Source organism: Anolis sagrei, chromosome 2 (genome assembly GCF_037176765.1).
Source record: "Anolis sagrei isolate rAnoSag1 chromosome 2, rAnoSag1.mat, whole genome shotgun sequence".
NCBI lineage: Eukaryota > Metazoa > Chordata > Lepidosauria > Squamata > Dactyloidae > Anolis > Anolis sagrei.
In genome coordinates, this window is record NC_090022.1 from 224,403,607 (window position 1) to 224,424,963 (window position 21,357).

Consider the following 21,357-nt stretch of genomic DNA (forward strand, 5'->3'; position numbering starts at 1 on the left):
CCTTCTACACTGCCATATAAGCAGATAATCCACATTATCTGCTTTGAACTGGATTATGAGTGTACACTGCTATATAATCCAGTTCAAAGTAGATAATCTGGTTGTTATATGGCAGTGTAGAAGGGGCCTATGTCCCAGTCAAAACTTGCCTGGCTGTTTTGAGCTATCAGTTGCATTCCAAACCTTTAAACCTTTTGTTTAGATTGCCAAGTGAAGATTATTCCAGACTTTGGCCTAAAAGCTGAGAACTAGTGACGATCCCTTAGGATGTTACAGGCCCTGCTGGGAGTGCAAAGATACAAGGACCACTTCATTAAAGTGTCATGAAGCATGATATATTAAGCATCAATCAAAGCTGCACAGAGTACTCAAGTCAAATATAAAATACAAAGTCAAACAATTGAGAAAACTTTATACAGGCAGTCCCCAGGTTATGAACCCGATAGATTATGCAGGTTTGTTCTTAAGTTGAATTTGTAAGTAAGTTGGAACAGGTATATTTTTAAGTGAAACTCCAGCCATAGATAGATAGATAGATAGATAGACAGACAGACAGACAGACAGACAGACAGATAGATAGATGATAGATAGATGTAGGCAAAGTTGAAAGGCAGTAACTCCAAAGTTTAGTTAGTAGCTTTCCTATTATTATTATTATTATTATTATTATTATTATTATTTCAAAGGCTGGATGAGCATCTGTTGCAGGTGCTTTGACTGTGCTTTTCCTGCCTGGTAAAATCTCCTATTTTAAAAACCCATCATGTGTCTGATTAGTAATAGTCCTTTAAAAAAAAACAAGTTGTCTGACAAGCCAACCATAGTAAGTAATACATTGGCCACAAGGCCATCTGTCAGTGTGACTCTCGGAGAGGGCTGCAATGGGTGACTCTGTTAATGCTAAGCCTGAAGTCACATTTAGTCAATTTCTTCTCATATTTGTTCAGTCATTCACTGTAGATGTCTGAAAATTGTAGTCAATTCTTCACAGTTGGTTTTGAGAACATGGTTGGCAGATTCGGGCTTGTAGTGATGGGAATTTTCTGTCTGACCTACAGAATAAGTTGTAAGCTTTATTTATGTCACTGGTTCTCATGTGAAGAGTTAAAGCAGAGTGTTCAAAGAAGGGTGACTAAAGTGGACAAAGATCTGGAAGCCAATCCCTATGAGGAGCAGCTTAAGGAGCTAGGTATGTTTAGCTTGGAGAAAAGAAAGCAGAGAGGGGACATGATAGCCATGTTTATATATTTTAAAGGATGTCATATTGAAGAGGGGCAAGCTTGTTTTCTGCTGCTCTATAAACTAGGGCACGGAGCAAAGGATTCAAGCTGCAGGAACAGAGATTCCATCTAAACATTAGAAAAATCTCCTGACGGTAAGAGCTGTTCAGCAATGGAATATGTTCCCTCGGAGTGTGGTGGAGTCTCATTCTCTGGAGGTTTTTTGCACAGAGGCTGAATGGCCATCTGCTGGGAGTGCTTTTTATTTTCCTGTATGGCAAGGAGTTGAACTGGGTGGACTTCTTTGTCTCCTCCAACTCTATCATTTTATGAAAAGCCCTTTTATTGCTGTCTTGACCAGGGGTCTCCATCATTTCTTATGTGAATTTCCTCCCCAAAGAATGTGATATTTGCTGGTAATTTTTTTAGCAATTGCCTTAAGCTATAGGTTACAATCAAGTCTTGAGTTTTAAATAGCACAATTTCATTTGTCTACATGAATTCAATTATTTTGCATTATTTATATTTACTTTAATACCAGGGATATATTTTTTTTTAGTATAGAACCATTTTAGCATCAGAATTAGTATGCTTTTATGTCTCTTATATTTGTAGATCTGCATTGCACTTGTTAAAACTGAAATCACAATTGGGTGTGTGAAAATAAAATCGGATGTGATTTGATATTTATGTGTTACTGGTGGCCTGTAGGCTACTTTCACTCCCCAGGTATTTTAAAGCCCACGAAGGGAGCCCTGCCTTGCTTTTCATTGTGAAGAAAGTGGTGTTAAAAGCAGGGTTCTATTACCTCATCAGACTACCTTTCCCCATCATATGCTGCTTGCTCTCCTCTTTCCCAGTGGAGCCCATTACACAACACATGTGTACTTCTGTCTGGGCTCCGTCAGGAAAGTGGGGAGCAAGCGGCATATGCCACTGCCAGGGCAACATTGGAGGTTTCCCTTGTTGCCTTCAGGACAATGGAGGAGTGGGGGGCAATGTGGGCATGTGATGGGGTCCCAGATAAGTTGTGTGATGCAGGGCATGGAGTGACAAGTTCGCAATGCCCATACCAGACCCCCATGAATTTGCTACTCTGCGTGGCAAATCCATTGACCTTTCTGATGAGGTCCCTAGACTAAAGAGAGAAGCATTTCAGCTTTTTCTTCTTCAGTGTTTGCTTTTCCTTTGAAGCAAGGTATGTGTTCAACATGGGCCTTGCTTACATGCAGATAAGCACCCCCAGAAGCCTTCTGGAAGTATTAATCTGCTTATAAAGGAGGTATGTTTAGGGCACAAACCTTGCTTCACATGAAAAAAAGTGCTTTTAAAGGTGGTCTTTTTAATGCACTTTGTGCTGAAAGAAGGCAGTAGGAATATTTGGTGATTTATTTATTGTATCAGAAGCAAACCAAGGGTACAGTTGTAATGTATTTAAAAAAAACCAGAGTTTTAAAACTTGGCATTATACTAAATGTCCTTTGACCACTTGGAGCATCTCTGGTGTTGCTATAAGAAGGTCCTCCATTGTGCATGTGACTGCATTATAATAGGTGGTCTGTGGTTTCTGTTCTCCACACTCGATTGTCGTGGACTCCACTTTGTGGTCCCATTTCATAAGGTTGACTCTGCATCTTGTGGTGCCAGAGTGCAGTCTGTTCAGTGCCTCCCAAGTTGCCCAGTCTTCTGTGTGCCTAGTGGGGAGTCTCTCATGGCTTGAAGTTCCATGTTTTAGCCTGCCACTTTTGGACTTTCACTTGCTGAGGTGTTCCTGCAAGTATCTCTGTAGATATTAGAAAACTATTTCTTGATTAAGGCGCTGGCTTTCTGGCTGGTGTGATGTTCTGGAACTTTTGGTAAACTTTGGGGAAATGATACAGAGATACCCCTGACTCACAAAGTTGCATACTGCTAATTTATGGTTTAAATCCAGCCTTGCTTGTGTTTGCAGCAGATCCACTGAGATCAAGAGGACTTAAGTTAGAGTGCATCTACATTATAAAAATAATACAGTTTGACATCACTAACTTTCATGGCTCAATGCTATGCAATCATGGAAGTTGTAGTTTTACACAATCTTTAGCCTTCTCTGCTCAAGTTTGTTGGTGCCTCCCAACAAATCCCAGGATCCCATAGCATTGAGCCATGGAAATGAAAGTGGTGTCAAAAAGCATTGATTCTACAGTGTAGAAACAACCTTAATGCTCTTTCAGTTGTGTCTTATGTTGTATTTTTGCCAAGTTACCACACCTGGCAGAGACCATCATTTGCATCAGTGTGAAAAGGAGGATGGTAAGGGGAAGAAAAAAAGAAAGAAAAGTGGCAGCACCTGTCCAACTAATTGGATTTTGTTTTAGCTTGAGCTTTTGTGGATATAAACTCCTTTCTTTGGCTGCAATACAGACTGGTGTTAAGGCCTATGGCATAAAGCATATTTGTACAGTTGAGGGAATGGATTAGAATATAGTTGGATCCAAAAAAGAGTAAATCATATCCTCCAACTTTCCCAGTTTGGCAGGAACAGTCCTGACTAACTCTTTGGCCGGCTACTTTTTCAGCTGCTTTTAAAATGTCCCAGTTTTTCTCTCGCCTCCCACTTTTCTCCTTTGTCCTCAGTTTTCTTCCTTTGGTACAGAGTACAAACTGGACCATTATGAGCATCCCTTGAAGCTAAGCTTTCTGAAGCTGAACCTTCGCTAGGGCAAGCACTCCTTTTGTGTTCTAAGGCTTAGCTTCCTTACATCATGATTATTTCAAAGAGAGTTATTTCAAAGAGGCCAAGCCAAAATGGACATCTAACCGAACAGTTTTATTTCCAAGGTCAGGTCCAGAACAGCAGTGTGGCTGACTTCCTCACTTCACACACACTGCCACCAATGGCTAGAATAGCAGCATATCAGCTAAGGTTCCCATTACAGCAGCCAACCAGATTTGTTTCATAGAACTACTTTCATATGTGAGACATGATGTGCCTTGCTCCCCAATCAGCAATTAAAATCTTATATATTAGCTTCCAAATGATGGCCTCCTTCAGGTGATCAGGTAATAAAAGGGAACTCTGTGGTGCTAAATGCCCCGGCTGTAGGTTCTTTAAATTAGTCTGCTGCTCTTTAAAACAAAAGAAACAGGAGTCTGGAACAGAGGCCACTAATTAGGTTGTAAAGAAATCTAACTCAGGAGGCATGGATTTCACAAGCCCTTCAGAGACAAAATGCAAAAATATGCCACAGGTTGGAATATAATTTTAAAATACACACTTTTTGATTTGCTTCCAATGCTGGCCTGTCAATGTGCATTCACCTTTTATTCACAAATTTGTGTTTGATCTTTAAAGGTACACCTCTCTGTCAGGACTGTAGGATTAATTAATAGTAAGTAAAGCAGAATTGTTTCATATGCATCTCAAGACCCAGTGGTTTCATTTGTGCATCAGGTGAACCTATGGTTTAGCATCATATGAATGTGCCTGGCTCCTTCTCAGTCTGCATACTCCTTCAACCTATAGAATCATAGAGTTGGAAGAGACCACAGGAGTCATTCAGTCCAACCCCCTGCCATGCAGGAATACACAACCAAGGCACCCCCGACAGATGGTCATCCAGCATCTATTTAAAAACCTCCAGAAAAAGAGACAATCACAAGGCAGTGTATTCCACTGTCAAATAGCACTTACCTTCAAGAAGTTGTTCCTAATGTTTAGGTAGAACCTTTTTTTCCCTGTAATGTGAATCCATTCCTCTGTGCCCTCATATCTGGAGCTGCAGAAACCAAGCTTTCCCTTTCTCAAATATGACATCCATTCAGATATTTAAATGTGATTCTGTCTGCTCTAAACCCACTTTTCTTCAGGCTAAATATACTCCGTTCCTAAACTGCTCCTCAAAGGGCTTGGCTTCCACTGGGGCAGTCTAAATCTCACTTTATCCATGTCATTACCTAGCCATTATGGTGTTCTGTCCAAGATTCTGGCCGTCATGTTGTCTTCTACCAATGTCAGAAAGGTGCACCTGTATGATCAGCAATAAAGAGGTGGTGTGATCTCCCCACCTTATTGCTAATCATGCAGGTGCCCTATTCTGACCTCAGCGAAGGTACCCATGATGGCAGAAGCTCAGATGAAACTCTGGAACCAGCTAAAAGCAATGGCAGCAGTGGTATGGGTCCAATCCATCCCCTTTCTCTGTGCTGATTAGCGCAAGGATAGGGTGATGGTTCTGGTGTCCAATCTGGACAGAGGGTTGGGCTGATTCAGACTTGATCCTGCTGTTCAAACCACCTCAACACCATTGGATACTCCAGAGTTTCCAACAAAGGGCTGAATAACCCCAACATTTCCCAAAGCAGGACAGGTTCATTATAAATCAGAAGCCACTGTGCATTGTGAAGTGTTATTTGTGGTGATTCTGGGTTTATTTGTTACTATAGATAAGCCTCTAATCTTGGCCTGGTTAACACTGAAACCGTTGCTCCATGGTAGGTCTCTTTTGTCTAATATTAAGGTTAAATATTTAACCTATTTTCATTTATTTCTTACCAAACAATTAATGTTGCTGTAGTCATTCATGGTGAAATTTGTACCTTTTCCTTTAAAAAAATTAACATAGCTCCATGGATGTTAGCATTCCACTGCCTTCTTTCTCTAGCTCAACTTTTCCTAAAAGGTTAGTCAATATGTGTTTAAAAATACTGACATTAAAGGATTATCCTTCTGTCAGCCCTTAAGCATTTTGATATAGCATCATACAGGTGTTTGGCTATATCTGGTGCCAGTACTTTGCCCTTGACCTCTCAGAAAGTTTTCAAAAAGTTTGAAAACCTTTATCATGAATTTCCATTATTTAGTCAGGAAGGCAGACTCACCCCATGATACTTGTCAGTCCTCATCGCCTTTGTAGTTTAGCCATTCAAGCAGAGACAATGAAATGGACATTTCTATAGAGTCTGAAACAGTCTGTGTTGGCTTTTTCTTTTCTTTTTTTGGTCGTACAACAATTTTACTTCAGTTTATCAGATCTGATTCTTTTGTACAACTTCTAATCAATAGTAGCCAAAGGTAGTTCCGTTAATAAATGGTTAAAAGAAATAGTAATAAAAAAAACTATCCACACTATTAGCTCTCCACATTGTTATACTGTGACTGGCAACTGCATTCACCCGTGAAGGATCATATAGGATTCATCCCTCACTGTATATCCCTTCCTCCCAAAATTAAAGATATTTCACTCTTTAAAAATGCATCAAATCTCATCCTGAATGTTCTAGGGGTGTGATGGGCATTTTTTTACACACGCACACACCAAAATATTTGGGTCCAAGTGAAACTTATTTCCAACTCAGGGATAAAAATCACTCCTAATATGAAGCTGATGGGATGGAACAAAACCTAGCACCTCTACAGATGCAGGGGGTGTTTTGATCAAAAAGAACAACAATTAAATTTCGTAGAATGTGCGTGTGTGGTGGGGGGAGCTTGTAGATCCCAGAACAAGCTTTGGAAGGCTATGGGCCTTATCACATAGTGCTTTTGTCCTGTCCTCACTCTGTCCCTGTCAGCATCTTAGTACAGAGCACTGAGGCACTGAGAACACGAGTGGCTACCCGTATTCATAGAATCATAGAATCATAGAATCATAGAATCATAGAATCAAAGAGTTGGAAGAGACCTCATGGGCCATCCAGTCCAACCCCCTGCCAAGAAGCAGGAATATTGCATTCAAATCACCCCTGACAGATGGCCATCCAGCCTCTGCTTAAAAGCTTCCAAAGAAGGAGCCTCCACCACACTCCGGGGCAGAGAGTTCCACAGCTGAACGGCTCTCACAGTCAGGAAGTTCTTCCTAATGTTCAGATGGAATCTCCTCTCTTGTAGTTTGAAGCCATTGTTCCGCGTCCTAGTCTCCAAGGAAGCAGAAAACAAGCTTGCTCCCTCTTCCCTGTGGCTTCCTCTCACATATTTATACATGGCTATCATATCTTCTCTCAGCCTTCTCTTCTTCAGGCTAAACATGCCCAGTTCCCTAAGCCGCTCCTCATAGGGCTTGTTCTCCAGACCCTTGATCATTTTAGTCGCCCTCCTCTGGACACATTCCAGCTTGTCAATATCTCTCTTGAATTGTGGTGCCCAGAATTGGACACAGTATTCCAGATGTGGTCTAACCAAAGCAGAATAGAGGGGTAGGATTACTTCCTTAGATCTAGACACTATGCTCCTATTGATGCAGGCCAAAATCCCATTGGCTTTTTTTGCCGCCACATCACATTGTTGGCTCATGTTTAACTTGTTGTCCACGAGGACTCCAAGATCTTTTTCACACGTACTGCTCTCGAGCCAGGCGTCCCCCATTCTGTATCTTTGCATTTCATTTTTTCTGCTAAAGTGGAGTATCTTGCATTTGTCACTGTTGAACTTCATTTTGTTAGTTTTGGCCCATCTCTCTAATCTGTCAAGATCGTTTTGAATTCTGCTCCTGTCCTCTGGACTATTGGCTATCCCTCCCAATTTGGTGTTGTCTGCAAACTTGATGATCATGCCTTCTAGCCCTTCATCTAAGTCATTAATAAAGATGTTGAACAGGACCGGGCCCAGGACGGAACCCTGAGGCACTCCACTTGTCACTTCTTTCCAAGATGAAGAGGAAGCATTAGTGAGCACTCTCTGTGTTCGTCCACTTAACCAATTACAGATCCACCTCACCGTAGTTTTGCCTAGCCCACATTGGACTAATTTCCTTGCCAGAAGGTCATGGGGGACCTTGTCGAAGGCCTTACTGAAATACAGGTACGCTACATCCACGGCATTCCCCGCATCTACCCAGCTTGTAGCTCTATCGAAGAAAGAGATCAGATTAGTCTGGCATGACTTGTTTTTGATAAATCCATGTTGACTATTAGCGATGACTGCATTTGTTTCTAAGTGTTTGCAGACCGCTTCCTTAACAATCTTTTCCAGAATCTTGCCCGGTATCGACGTGAGGCTGACCGGACGGTAGTTGTTTGGGTCATCCTTTTTTCCCTTCTTGAAGATTGGGACCACATTGGCTCTCCTCCAATCTGCTGGAACTTCTCCCGTTCTCCAAGAACTCTCAAAGATGGTTGCCAATGGTTCCGAAATGACTTCCGCTAGTTCCTTCAATACTCTGGGGTGTAGTTGATCTGGCCCTGGGGACTTGAACTCATTAAGAGCGGCCAGGTATTCCTGTACGACTTCTTTCCCAATTTGGGGTTGGATGTCCTCCAATCCCTCATCCACTCCATCTTGCTGAGGTTGAAGACTCTCTTTTTGTGAGAAGACCGAGGCAAAGAAGGCATTAAGTAGTTCTGCCTTTTCCCTATCCCCTGTCAGCATTGCCCCATCTTCTCCTCGAAGAGGTCCTATCACCTCCTTGTTTTTCCTTTTTCTACTGACATAAGAATAGAAGCCCTTTTTATTGTTTTTAATGTCCCTGGCAAGTCTGAGCTCGTTTTTTGCTTTAGCCTTGCGGACCTTTTCCCTACAGGTGTTGGCTATTTGTTTGAATTCTTCTTTGGTGATTTCTCCCTTTTTCCACTTCTTGTGCATGTCTCTTTTGTGTCTTAGCACAGTTAGAAGTTCTTTGGACATCCATTCTGGCTTCTTTGCACTTGTCCTATTTTTTCTCTTTGTTGGCACGGTTTGCAATTGCGTCTTGAGCATTTCACTCTTGAGAAATTCCCATCCATCCGTAACTCCCTTGTCTTTTAGTATCTGTGTCCACGGAATGCTGCTCAGCGTTTCCTTCATTTTTTGGAAATCAGCTCTCCTAAAGTCCAAAATGCGGGTTTGACTTGTCTTAGTTTCGGCCTTCCTTTGTACCTCAAATTGCAGGAGCACATGGTCACTTGCCCCTAAGGATCCTACCACTTCGACCGCATCGATCAGGTCCTCCGCATTTGTTAGGATGAGATCAAGAGTAGCCAGTCCCTTTGTTGCCTCTTCTACCTTCTGGACCATGAAATTGTCTGCAAGGCAAGCGAGGAATTTGTTGGACCTTGTACTCTTGGCCGAGTTTGTTTTCCAGCAAATATCGGGATAGTTGAAATCGCCCATGACTACTACATCTCTTTTCTGTGCCTGTTTGGTCAACTGTTGGCAGAAGACTTCATCAAGTTCTTCCTCCTGGCTTGGAGGTCTGTAGTAGACGCCTACAACGACATCTTTTTGAGTCCCAGTTCCCTTGATTCTTATCCAGATGATTTCAAGCTGGTTTCCCAGATTGCTGTCTTGAATCGCTTCTGCAGCATAAGAGTTTTTGACATATAAGGCTACTCCGCCTCCTCTCCCCTTTGTTCGGTTTCTGTGAAAGAGGTTATACCCCTCGATATCTACATTCCAGCGATAGGAGTCATCCCACCAGGTTTCAGTGATCCCTATGATATCATATTTGTGGTGTTGTGCTCATTAACTAAGCTGAGGATAGCGCAAGGGGAAGCTAGGTAGCAATGGTTTCCGCGATTCCCCTATGTGATGGGGAAGGGGGTTGTGTGGTTGATGTGGGGTGCTTAACTATGGTTTTCCCCACTGCCTGATGGATTTGCCCCACTGCCCAATGGATTCCCTCACTGTCCCCTGGCTTAAGGATCTCCATGTGGTGAGGACCTATGTGTGCACCACATTTTGCACTTTTGTGAATCCTGGTTTACATGGTGCAATAAGACCAATTTCTGCCTCTAAACCAAACCTACCTCACATTTTTAAATGGAAGCAGTGGAAGTAAAGAGGAAACCACATGAAGCGGCAGTGTGTATTGCTGATGCAGTACAGAAAAGAGGAGAATGAGGGTTGGAACCCCTGGGTGGATCATGAGGGGGTTTCAGAGGGGTTGCCAAAGACTGGCAGTATTTTTTTTTGTTGGTCACGGGGGTTCTGTGTGGGAAGTTTGGCCAAAATCTATCATTGGTGGGGTTCAGAATGCTCTTTGATTGTATGAGAACTATAAATCCCAGCACTATTTCTATTTCTGTATTTCAATTTAAATTATAATGATTCACTGGAATCCTAGGGCTTGTCTACATGACCCACAATCTCTGGATCAGGTTGGAAATTGGTCCTGGGAATCCTGGCCCATAACAGGGGGGAAAATCAGTTAGCCCAATTTGCCTCACAGTAATACAGCGTTTCTCTACCTGGGGGTCGGGACCCCTGGGGGGTTGTGAGAGGTGTCAGAGGGGTCTCAAAAAACCATCAGAAAACACAGTTGGTCATGGGCGTTCTCTGTGGGAAGTTTGGCCCAATTCTATCATTGGTAGGGTTCAGAATGCTCTTTGATTGTAGTTGAAATATAAACCCCAGCAACCACAACTCCCAAATGTCAAGGTCTATTTTCCTCAAAATTCAACAGTGTTTACATTTGGGCATGTTGTGTATTCATGCCAAGTTTGGTCCAGATCCATCATTGTTTGAGTCAACAGTGCTCACGGGATGTAAATGAACTACAACTCCAAAACTCAAGATCAATGCCCACCAAACCCTTCCAGTATTTTCTATTGGTCATGGGAGTTCTGTGGTCCAAGGTTGGTTCAATTCCATTGTTGGTGGAGTTCAGAGTGCTCTTTGATTGCAGGTGAACTATAAATCCCAAATGACAAAATCAATACTCCCCAACCCCACAGTATTCAAATTTGGGTGTATCAGGTATTTGTGCCAAATTTGGTCCAGTGAATGAAAATACATCCTGCATATTACATATACAATTCATAATAGTTGCAAAATTACAGTTATGAATTAGCAACAAAAATAATTTTATTTATAACAACATGAGAAATTGTATTAAGGGGTCATGGCATCAGGAAGGTTGAGAACCACTGGAGTAGAAGAAGGATTTATTACATTTTTGTGATGCCAGGAGTTTTCAATAGTATCATTTCAGGATTTTTGCCACTTTATTTTGATTTTTTTTTGTCTTTGTATAAGTGGCAGAATCATGCATATCTATGAGAATATCACAAGAAGCCCTACATGCAGAGTAAAGTGAGTGCATACAGCAAAAAACAAGGAAAAATAATTCCTTCAGGAAGAAAAATTACATATTTTATTTCAACCAGACAATATTTTAGTTTAATTTCCTTCATTTGATCTAATTGTTCATAACAACAAGTGTATTATTTACATTATGGGTGATGTTTCTGCTACCTTAAACTACTGTTTGAAGATAGCAGAAACATTGCAGCATGCACCACTCTGACCACAGTTAAGGCAATTGTCAGCATTTGTAATGTTTGTATGTCAGTTCCCTGATGAAGTGAATGGTAGTCCACAAAAATGACTATCTTTATCGTAAGTCATAGAATCATAGAGTTGAAAGAGACCTTGTGGGCCATCCAGTCCAACCCCCTGCCAAGAAGCAGGACAATCATGTTCAAAGCATCCCCAACAGATGGCTAGGATGAGGCAACAGCTTCAGGAAGGATACTGGAATTGAAGAACTGTGTCACTGCTTGCACTGAGAAGTTTCTGCCTCTGGTGCTACACATCAGTCTTGCTGAAGCTCACCCCAACTCACATTATTGCCCACCCCTTCTCTGCCTCCTGCCTCTCTGTCTCATTGAAGTGGTGATACTTTGCCTCTGTCTCACTCCCTTGCTGCACTTTTATCATCCTTAGCCCTCTATTTCCTCCTTTCTCTGTTTTCTGCCCCTCATTCACCCATAATAGCTGCTCCACTTATACCTGATGATCCCTCCACGTCCTCAGAATCCCCCCTTTTCCTGTGTACTTTGTCTCCTAGCTGCCTACTCCTGTTGCAGCTGCCCCTCCTCCTTATCACTGCTAGTTAGTGTTGAGACAGACCAATGTCAACCAGGCCAAAATTGTTTAAAAGATCAGAGGGACAGTGGCCAAGCATTTTCATGATAGTTTTTGTGGATCTGCTTGGGATACTTTACTGAACTCACCATAAAACAGGAAAACATAGATAATAGCAAGCCCTATTGAAATGAACTACTTCCATTGAATGTTACCATAGAGTCTCCCTTGAGGACCTAGAAAAATCTTAGACAGGATATTTAAAAAGCATCTGAAAAAGTGGAATGACATAGGATTAATGGGAACGGTCCCTGCCGAATCAGGACAATTGGTGGGTATGCAGTCAAAATGTGTAAGAAGAAATTTACCTAAAAATATCCATCCAAATCTGCAGGCTAAGCATTTGCAGATTACTATATTGTTTATGTCTATATTTACAATCACTTCTGCTGCTGCCCACATGTAACTAAAATAAAAGATGTTCTCTCTATACATCTGTAGATTCTCTAGCAAGATTTTGTAGTCAACTTCCAATGATAGTTGATCATATAATTATAATGTAAAAAAATACAAATACATAGAGAATTGTTCGCTGATGTAAAGAAAACCCAGAGGGGAAATTGTACAAAGGTTGGACATACTGGCTGAAACCACAAGGAATTATTTTTTCAGCCTGGACATTCCCATACTGTATGATAACTGTGGCAAAAGATGTGGGGACATTCCGACTCACCAACCCCAACTAACATAGCCAGTGTTCAAGGTCCTGGAAGTTATAGTGAAATATCTGGAGACCCACCGATTTCATATTTCTGTACTACACTTTTGGGAGATTATCAACCTGGGAAATAGTACTGTGAGTGCATTTGCTTTGCCTGCTGCAAGTGATGGAGATGTAGCTTTGCATTATGATTTTGACTTATTCCAGCAGAGGTACAATTTTCCTCTTAGGAGGTATGAACTCATTGAGTACTTTAAGATTATATGTTGCAAATGTATGCCAGTAAAGTAATCTGTGAGTGTTGCTTTTTCAGAGGAGATGCCATTCCCATAGAGTGTTTACCTTCAAGTCTGCTATTTCCCTTTAGGCTTTAACTGTAACCTGTAACGTTCATTTTTGCAAAATAAGTGTGTGAAGATAACAGGCCCGTTGACAGGTTGTGATAATAGGGCTTTAGGGCTTGTTATCTTCAGAAGGTACTAATCCTGTTAGTGCACAGATTAAAGGTTTGGGGAAAATTGATAAATCACACAGGATACAAATCTGAAGGCTGTACATTTTTATAGAGCTCTGGTTTGCTGTTTGGTGAGCGCAGAGAGATAAAAAAGAAATAGCAGGCCTGCTCATTATTCACAGCAGGGTGTTGTCACATTTACTTGGAAATACGTCCTATTGATTTCACTGGAACTTACTTTGGTGTAAGCGACTGGGGCGAGGATCACAGCCTAGGCCCCAAGGCTTTGTCTGTCGAATACCCACCAGCAGGCACAAGGTACATGTAAGAGAACAACGGGTTGCCACTTTGTCGTAATGGTATCGTATGCTTCAACTGTCTCTGTCAGTTTGATTTGCTAACCAAAGTTTTCCATACTGCATATTCTCCAACACTTCACAGGGGAAAACAAAGATAGACAAGTTTGGGATACTTACATCAAATTTTAAAATTATTTAAAGCATTTGCAGCCTGGCTTTCCTCAGCACAGCACAAAGGGACAAACATAAAATAGCTTTAACCAGATGAATGCCCACTTGGCATTTTAATCAATGGCAGAGACCCAATTGAGAACCAAATCATTGACAGTCCTAAATATATGGAACTTGAATATCTATTTGGCATTCAATAACAAAACATAATCAGCAATCCCAGTAGTAATAATATAAAATCCCAGTATAGCTAAACAGAAGAAGCAAAACATTTTCTGATGGACAAGCATAGTCTTCTGGGAGGTCCTCATTCTGGTTGGTGCTGCTTCTCTAGCTAATTGAAAGGAGAAGATTGTCCTTGAGATACTCTGAACCCAGAATGTTGTGGGCTTTAAATGTAAAACCCAGGACTCATGCTGGATCTGGAAATCAGCATGATGTCAATCTTTTGCACCCCCAAATTAGAGTTTTTTCTGCTTTATTCTTGCTTAGTTGTAGGTTCTGAATGAACTTTCAAAGGGCCTTTCCACATAGTCATATAACCCAGACTATTAAGACATAAATCTCCTTTAAACTGAGTCCACACTGCCATATATTTCAGTTCCAAAGCAGATAATGTGGGATTTTATTCAGCTGTGTGGAAGGGGCCAAAGGAATTACTATGCAGAGGTTATACACTATACACTAAAAGAACCTTAAAGTCACTTTGCTAAGTAACGTGGTGGCCAAATTCCACAGTGCAGTATAGAGATTAGAGGGAAGGAAGTGAATCTATACTTTTATAACAATAACTTTTGTATTGTGACCACATTCTGCAGTTGCTCAGCCTCGGATGTACCAGTTTTTATCTGTGAAATGCTGCAGAGGGGAAACAGTCAAGGCAGTAATGCCCATTTTCATCTCTTGCAGCTGTAAAATTTGGAAGAATGTCCAAAAAGCAGAGGGACAGTCTGTATGCCGAGGTACAGAAGCACCAACAGCGATTGCAGGAGCAGCGGCAGCAGCAGAGTGGTGAGGCTGAAGCCTTGGCCCGTGTCTACAGCAGCAGTATCAGCAACGGGTTGAGCAACCTGAACAATGAAACTGGTGGCACTTACTCAAATGGGCACGTCATTGACCTGCCGAAGTCTGAGGGTTATTATAATGTGGATTCTGCCCAACCCTCCCCAGATCAGTCTGGCTTGGACATGACTGGAATCAAACAGATCAAGCAGGAACCTATTTATGACCTCACCTCTGTACCAAACTTGTTTACCTATAGCTCTTGCAACAATGGGCAATTAGCTCCAGGGATAACCATGACAGAAATAGGTAAGAAAATACTACCTTTAATATTCAGCTTAATTTTCACAGTGACCACATTTATATGTTTTGATCCACAAGGTTTCCTTTGGATTGGGCTCTTCCTGTGTATCTCTCTGATGAAATGTGTTGTAAATTCACTTAACAGAATTCTCCAATGTTTACATTGCTCAAATGGAGCAATTCATGATCTGTTTATGAAGCTGGAACACCAAAGCCGCTGATGAATCAATCAAGTGATAATTACTAAATAGAGAGCGTATATCAAACGAGCTCATTATCAGGAGGGTTTAATGATCTTTTTGACAACCATACACATTATTGTCAACAAAGAGCTCTGAAGGTGGATCATTAATAGAACTGGGTTTGAAATTAATTACAGTGTACAACTTCACTGCGTGATCTTGCAGCAAACACTCTGGATTTCTGTCATCAATGCTTCATTTAGGATCTGGAAGAGAAAGGTTCATGCTGACTCTGTTAAGTTTTTGGAAATTGATTTCATGTGTTAGGTATCATTGTTCTGTTGTAATTCTAACATGAGAAAAGCCCCCCACAGGATAGTAAAACATCTGGGCATTCACTGGGCAATGTCCTTGCTGACAGCCAATTCTCTCACACCAGAAGTGACTTGCAGTTTCTCAAGTCATTCCTGAAATGAAAAAAAAATAGTCATTAAATAGTAAAGTGAAGATATCATGTTACTATCTAATGATTAATACAGCAAAAGAAGTAATGCTGTCATTGTAAGCAATGTTTCTTTGGTACCCATAAATACCACCATCAGACTTTCACATGTCTTCCAACTATTCTGCTTTTGCCTGTTTCATTCTTCTCCTGCCTATGTACATGATTTCCTTCAACTGCTACAAACTAAGTTCAAAGTACAAAAGAAATTTGTACTTAGTAAATTCAGCAGGAGGAAACAAGAAGAGGAGGCAGAATTGTTCTCTTCCCTGTAGATTCAGGCAGAAGTTAACTGCTGTAAGCCTCTCTAACTTATATGTGCTCCTCCTTCATAACGTATGCCATCTTGATGGCACTCTGATCTTACTTGGCCACATGTGTCCTGGTTTTCATCTGTGAAATATTGGAGGGTATGTTCTCAGCCCATGTGTTAATATTATGTAATATTATGTTTTTGGCCTTCGACTCCCAGAAATCCTAACAGCTGGTAAACTGGCTAGGATTTCTGGGAGTTGTAGGCCAAAACACCTGGGGACCCACTGGTTGAGAACCACTGCTGTAATAACTTCTCAAATATTTTGAACTGTTGTTTGTCTTACAAACTTAATTGATCCTTTGGTCTCAGAAACTTAATAACAAGTAATTGCTTGGAGATCCTAATAAATAGTTAAATTGGGAGTAGGGGCACGACAAGATACTTGTATCTTCCACTTAAAAGAAATGTTAAGTAATATTAACTCACTGCTCTCCTAGAGCTTTGGAGTGAGGTATTAAACATTGCAGATCATAGAGGCGTCTCTGATAAGGGGATTCAACTGATCCAGTTCTCGGTTAGTGGACTAAAAGGGTGACCACCTTATTTTACTTTCTTGGAAGTTTGTTCCCCCCTGCATTCTAATTCCAATTAGATCATACTCAGTGAAACAGTGGAGTTTACCTGAGTGCTGACATGCCATTCAGCAACTCACCCAATGGGTTTACTCTTTTTTAAAAAATAAAGATTTTATTAACATACAATAACAACTTACATTGTCAACAAAACACAAAACAGTGAACATTTTTACAAACACATAACCTCATCACCAAGGCCTGAACAAGTATCTTTTCCTTCACCATATATTTATAAATCAACCATTAATCAAATGTAATATCCGAAATTCCTGACCAACAAGGTTATATTGTTTTCCATTTTCACTCTCTAAAGCAGGGGTCCTCAAACTTTTTAAACAGAGGGCCAGGTCACAGTCCCTCAAACTGTTGGAGGGCCGGATTATAATTTGAAAAAAAAAAAACCCCATGAATGAATTCCTATGCATGCTGCACATATCTTATTTGTAGTGCAAAAGACACTTAAAAACAATACAATAATTAAAATGAAGAACAATTTTAACAAATATAAACTTATTAGTATTTCAATGAGAAGTGTGGGCCTACTTTTGGCTGATGAGATAGGGTTGTTGTTGTTGTTGTTGTTGTGTGCTTTCAAGTCGTTTCAGACTTAGGTTGACCCTGAGCGAGGGCTGGGTAAATTACCTTGGAGGGCCGCATCCGGCCCCTGGGCCTTAGTTTGAGGACCCCTGCTCTAAAGCATATTTAATAAAGACCGACCAGTATACCTCAATATCTGATTTGTTAGTTCCCCCCCCCCCAAATATCCTCATTTCCATTATTAGTTTATCATTTAAGGCTACATTCCATACCTCCCTATACCATGCTTCCGGTGTTAGATTAGTTATTTTCCAGTTCCTTTCTATTATAATTCTTGCCACTGTGAGTAAAATAATCACAAATTCTTTCTTTTCCATTTCTAAGTTCAACATTATGGTGTCCATTAATAATGCTAACCTAGCATCCAGAGTAATATTTAGTCCTATAATGTTGTTTATTTCTATAAATATATCCTTCCAAAAACTCTTCACTTGGGGGCATTCCCACCATAAATGAAAATATGTCCCTTTGTGCATGCCACATCTCCAGCAGAGGTTACTTTGTTTGCTATCCATCTGCTGTTGTTTGACCGGTGTGGTATACCATCTCCATATAACTTTGTATACATTTTCTTTGAATCTTATTGATAGATTCTTAATCACTCTCCACTTCAGAAACCTTTCCCAATCAAAATCTGTCAGAATCCCTAGGTCCCCACACCTTTTCCAACAGCTTCAGCCCTATTTCTTTGCCAATTAATCCATTATATATTTTCCCAATTTACTCTAGTTAAAACTAGAACTGGTAATAGCTATTAAAACAATGTGATGCAATTGTGAACATAGATGAATCAGTGATTAGGAGTGGATGGGGAATACAATAGTTACCCTGTTAGGTCTCAGACCATCCCATGAGAAAGCATAAGCGAGGGCTGGAAAAGTTCTAATGATATTTTCCAGTCTAGGATCATAGCACTCAGATCCTTGCAAACCTGAACAATGCTTCCATTTGCTTTAAAGCTACATAAAAGCATTGAATGCTCAGCTCTCTGTTGAGCTCACTACTGTTCATTTTAAAACATGCTCTCCAATAGAAACTTGCTGTAATCACTATGTATAGCATTGCCAAATCCTGAACAGATGAGAAATTCTGTGACTTAACTGCATTTAGTGGAAAACATTGTTGTTGTTGTTGTTGTTTAAAAAATCAAGCATCAATGTCCCCCAGAAAAGCTTCCTGCTGCACCTGCCAATTCTCCCTTTACTTTGCTACCTTTCATGGCCACAGAAACATATTTTTATGAGATTTATTTTCTTCCCATTGTTCTTTGTTTGCAAAGAATCCACACTTTCCAAAATGCAAAAGTTCTAAGTTATGTTCAGTAATCTTTTAAAAAGATTACTGCAGGTTTATTTTATTTGTTTTCCATTTTTGATGTATTTTATAATGCACCACTTTCGTTCTAACTTGAATTGGAATTGTAATTGTTTCCTATCAGGATCTACTAGAATGCGAAAAATGCTTTTGAGAGACCCAAGGGCTGAATTCCATAGGGGAGGGGAACCTGACCATTTTAAACCAGTTTATATTTGTCACACAGGGATGCTTGTTGGGTGCTATTCAAATGTCAGCACTTCAGACTGGATATACTCTGCTTCACACTCCTCTACAGAATTTATCCAAGGCAGCAGCTGTCCTGAGTTTGGGTTTGTTTACTATGCGTTGTTCAATTAGCTACAAAAAATACCTCCTTTTCTATGCAATTACTTTCAATTGAGACTTCTTTTCCATACACAAACTGATTCATCTAGGGACCCCTTCTGCCACTGCACCCTTTTATCTTTCTTACCCACCAGGAAACTTGAAGGTCCTTCTCTGAGAATCATACTTAATTTCCTCACTCTGCCCTCAGAAATGCCTTGTGTGCCTTTCAACAATATATTTATATAGTGCAATGTTGCCACCTAGCGAGGAATACCACTATTACTATAATCACAGATGTTGGCAATGGTGCTGTCTAGAAACAGAGGGTCAATTTAAACATTTCTAATCATTTCCCATTATTTTGCTATTAGACCTAAATCACTTCAGAGACTTCTGTGTCTTCACCTGTCTCTATTTATACTGAGTGCAGTCTATTTTGAACAAAAGGATTCCTCCCATTTTTTGTGCTTGAACCAAACCTAATTTGGCCAACAAAGCTGATTTGAGTCCCTGTTACTGAGTCTCAGGAGCCCCCGGTGATGCAGTGGGTTAAACCGCTGAGTTATTGAGCTTGTTGACCAAAAGGTTGCAGGTTTGAATCCGGGGAGCAGCATGAGTTTCTGCTGTTAGACCCAGCTTCTGCCAACCTAGCAGTTTGAAAACATGCAAATGTGAGTAGATCAATAGGTACCGCTCTGGCAGGAAGATAACAGTGCTCCATGCAGTCCAGGCATGGCCACATGACCTTGGAGGCATCTACGGACAATGCTGGCTTTTTGGCTTAGAAATAGAGATGAGCAGCACACCCCAGAGTCAGACATGACTGGAGTTAATGTCTGGGGACAACCTTTACCTTTACCTACTGAGTCTCACTTGTACAGTAGGAATGACACCAAGTTAATGTGCATATGCTTTCACTTCAGGGTCTAAAGCTTTGTGTGGTGGAGTTTGAAAATCTGATTTCTTTTTTCCCTCACTGAATGCTCCTATTTTGCACAAATTAAACATCACATATACATAAGTTGTTATTTTTGTTTTCTTAATGTTCAACTGAAATCCGCCTTTGCACTTTTTTCCTTGAGTTTCTTCAGTTATCATTTCATGTCTTTGCCATTTTCTGCTAATGGTATGGTGTGATGTTCCTTCCTCCAGTTTTCACACCTCTTTCCTCAGAGTCTGATCCCATTTTGCCCATGATACATTCAGCATATGAGTTAAAAACATAGGATGATAAAATGTAGCCTTGTATAATGCCACTGCCAATTGCAAACCATTCTGTTTTGCCGTGTTCTGTCCTAACAGTGGCTTCTTGTCCTGTGTACAGGTTGAAGGTCAGGATAATCAAATATTGTGATATAGAATCATAGAATCATAGAATCATAGAATCAAAGAGTTGGAAGAGACCTCATGGGCCATCCAGTCCAACCCCCTGCCAAGAAGCAGGAATATTGCATTCAAATCACCCCTGACAAATGGCCATCCAGCCTCTGCTTAAAAGCTTCCAAAGAAGGAGCCTCCACCACACTCCGGGGCAGAGAGTTCCACTGCTGAACGGCTCTCACAGTCAGGAAGTTCTTCCTAATGTTCAGATGGAATCTCCTCTCTTGTAGTTTGAAGCTTGCTCCCTCCTCCCTGTGGCTTCCTCTCACATATTTATACATGGCTATCATATCTCCTCTCAGCCTTCTCTTCTTCAGGCTAAACATGCCCAGTTCCCTAAGCCACTCCTCATAGGGAAATATATTCATTTCCTTTACAATAATCCATAGTTTGTCATGATCTATGCAATCAATGTGCTTCTTAGAGTCTATAGTTAAGAAAACAAAAAAATTACATAATTTCCAAGTATCTAATTAAGACATTTATATAGCAAAAACATGCCATTGGTGGATCAGGTTGTGTTCACTAATTCTGGATAAGATGCCTTGGTTCTTTCATTAATAAGAATTGAGAATGAAGTATAGAAAGGTAGGACTTTAAAAGGCATCTATGAAGGAATTGGATAAAACTTTCAATGATATACAAAAATCAGGATCGCCCATGCCACTGCATTACCAATTTCTATGTAAGACTGTGAAACCTGGACAGTGAAACAGGCAGAAAGGGGGGGGGGGGAATCAACTCATTTGAGATGTGGTGTTGGAGAAGATTTCCGTGGATACTGTGGGTGGTTAAAAGGCAAATAAATGGGTCCTAGAAGAAATTAGGCCTGAACTCTCCATAGAGGCCAAGATGACTAAATGGAGGCTATCATGGTGACCATATCTTAAGAAGAAATGGCTTACTAGAAAAGATGATAATGCTTGGTAAAGTAGAAAAGGAGGGTTGCCCACTGCCTTGAATTTACAGGGTGTGGGGAGTTGGGCCAAAGCTCCAGTTCTGCCTTATTAATATGACATGAAGGGTACAATAAGGAAATACTTTTTTTCTCCCTCTCTGGAACAGATTATGAAGCCTTGCTTAATTTATTCTCATATGCAAGAATGAATAATTTCAAACATTTTCTTCCAAGATTATGAGACATTTTGAACATTTTAATAAGTTGATGGGAGAAGTTGGTACTGTGAGACTTTCATGGTAAAAATATTTCTGATGTAGGTAGACCAAAGTGT

The 21,357-nt window shown here is 40.6% G+C and overlaps 1 protein-coding gene across 1 annotated transcript in view; it reads left to right on the top strand.

The window, feature by feature from the left end:
* RORB (RAR related orphan receptor B) overlaps positions 1–21,357 on the top strand; it is a 190,189-nt gene that overhangs the window by 139,136 nt on the left and 29,696 nt on the right. The window contains exon 4 of the mRNA XM_060762188.2: positions 14,534–14,935. Within this exon, the coding sequence (XP_060618171.2) occupies positions 14,534–14,935 (402 nt within the window). The remainder of the gene's footprint in view (positions 1–14,533; positions 14,936–21,357) is intronic.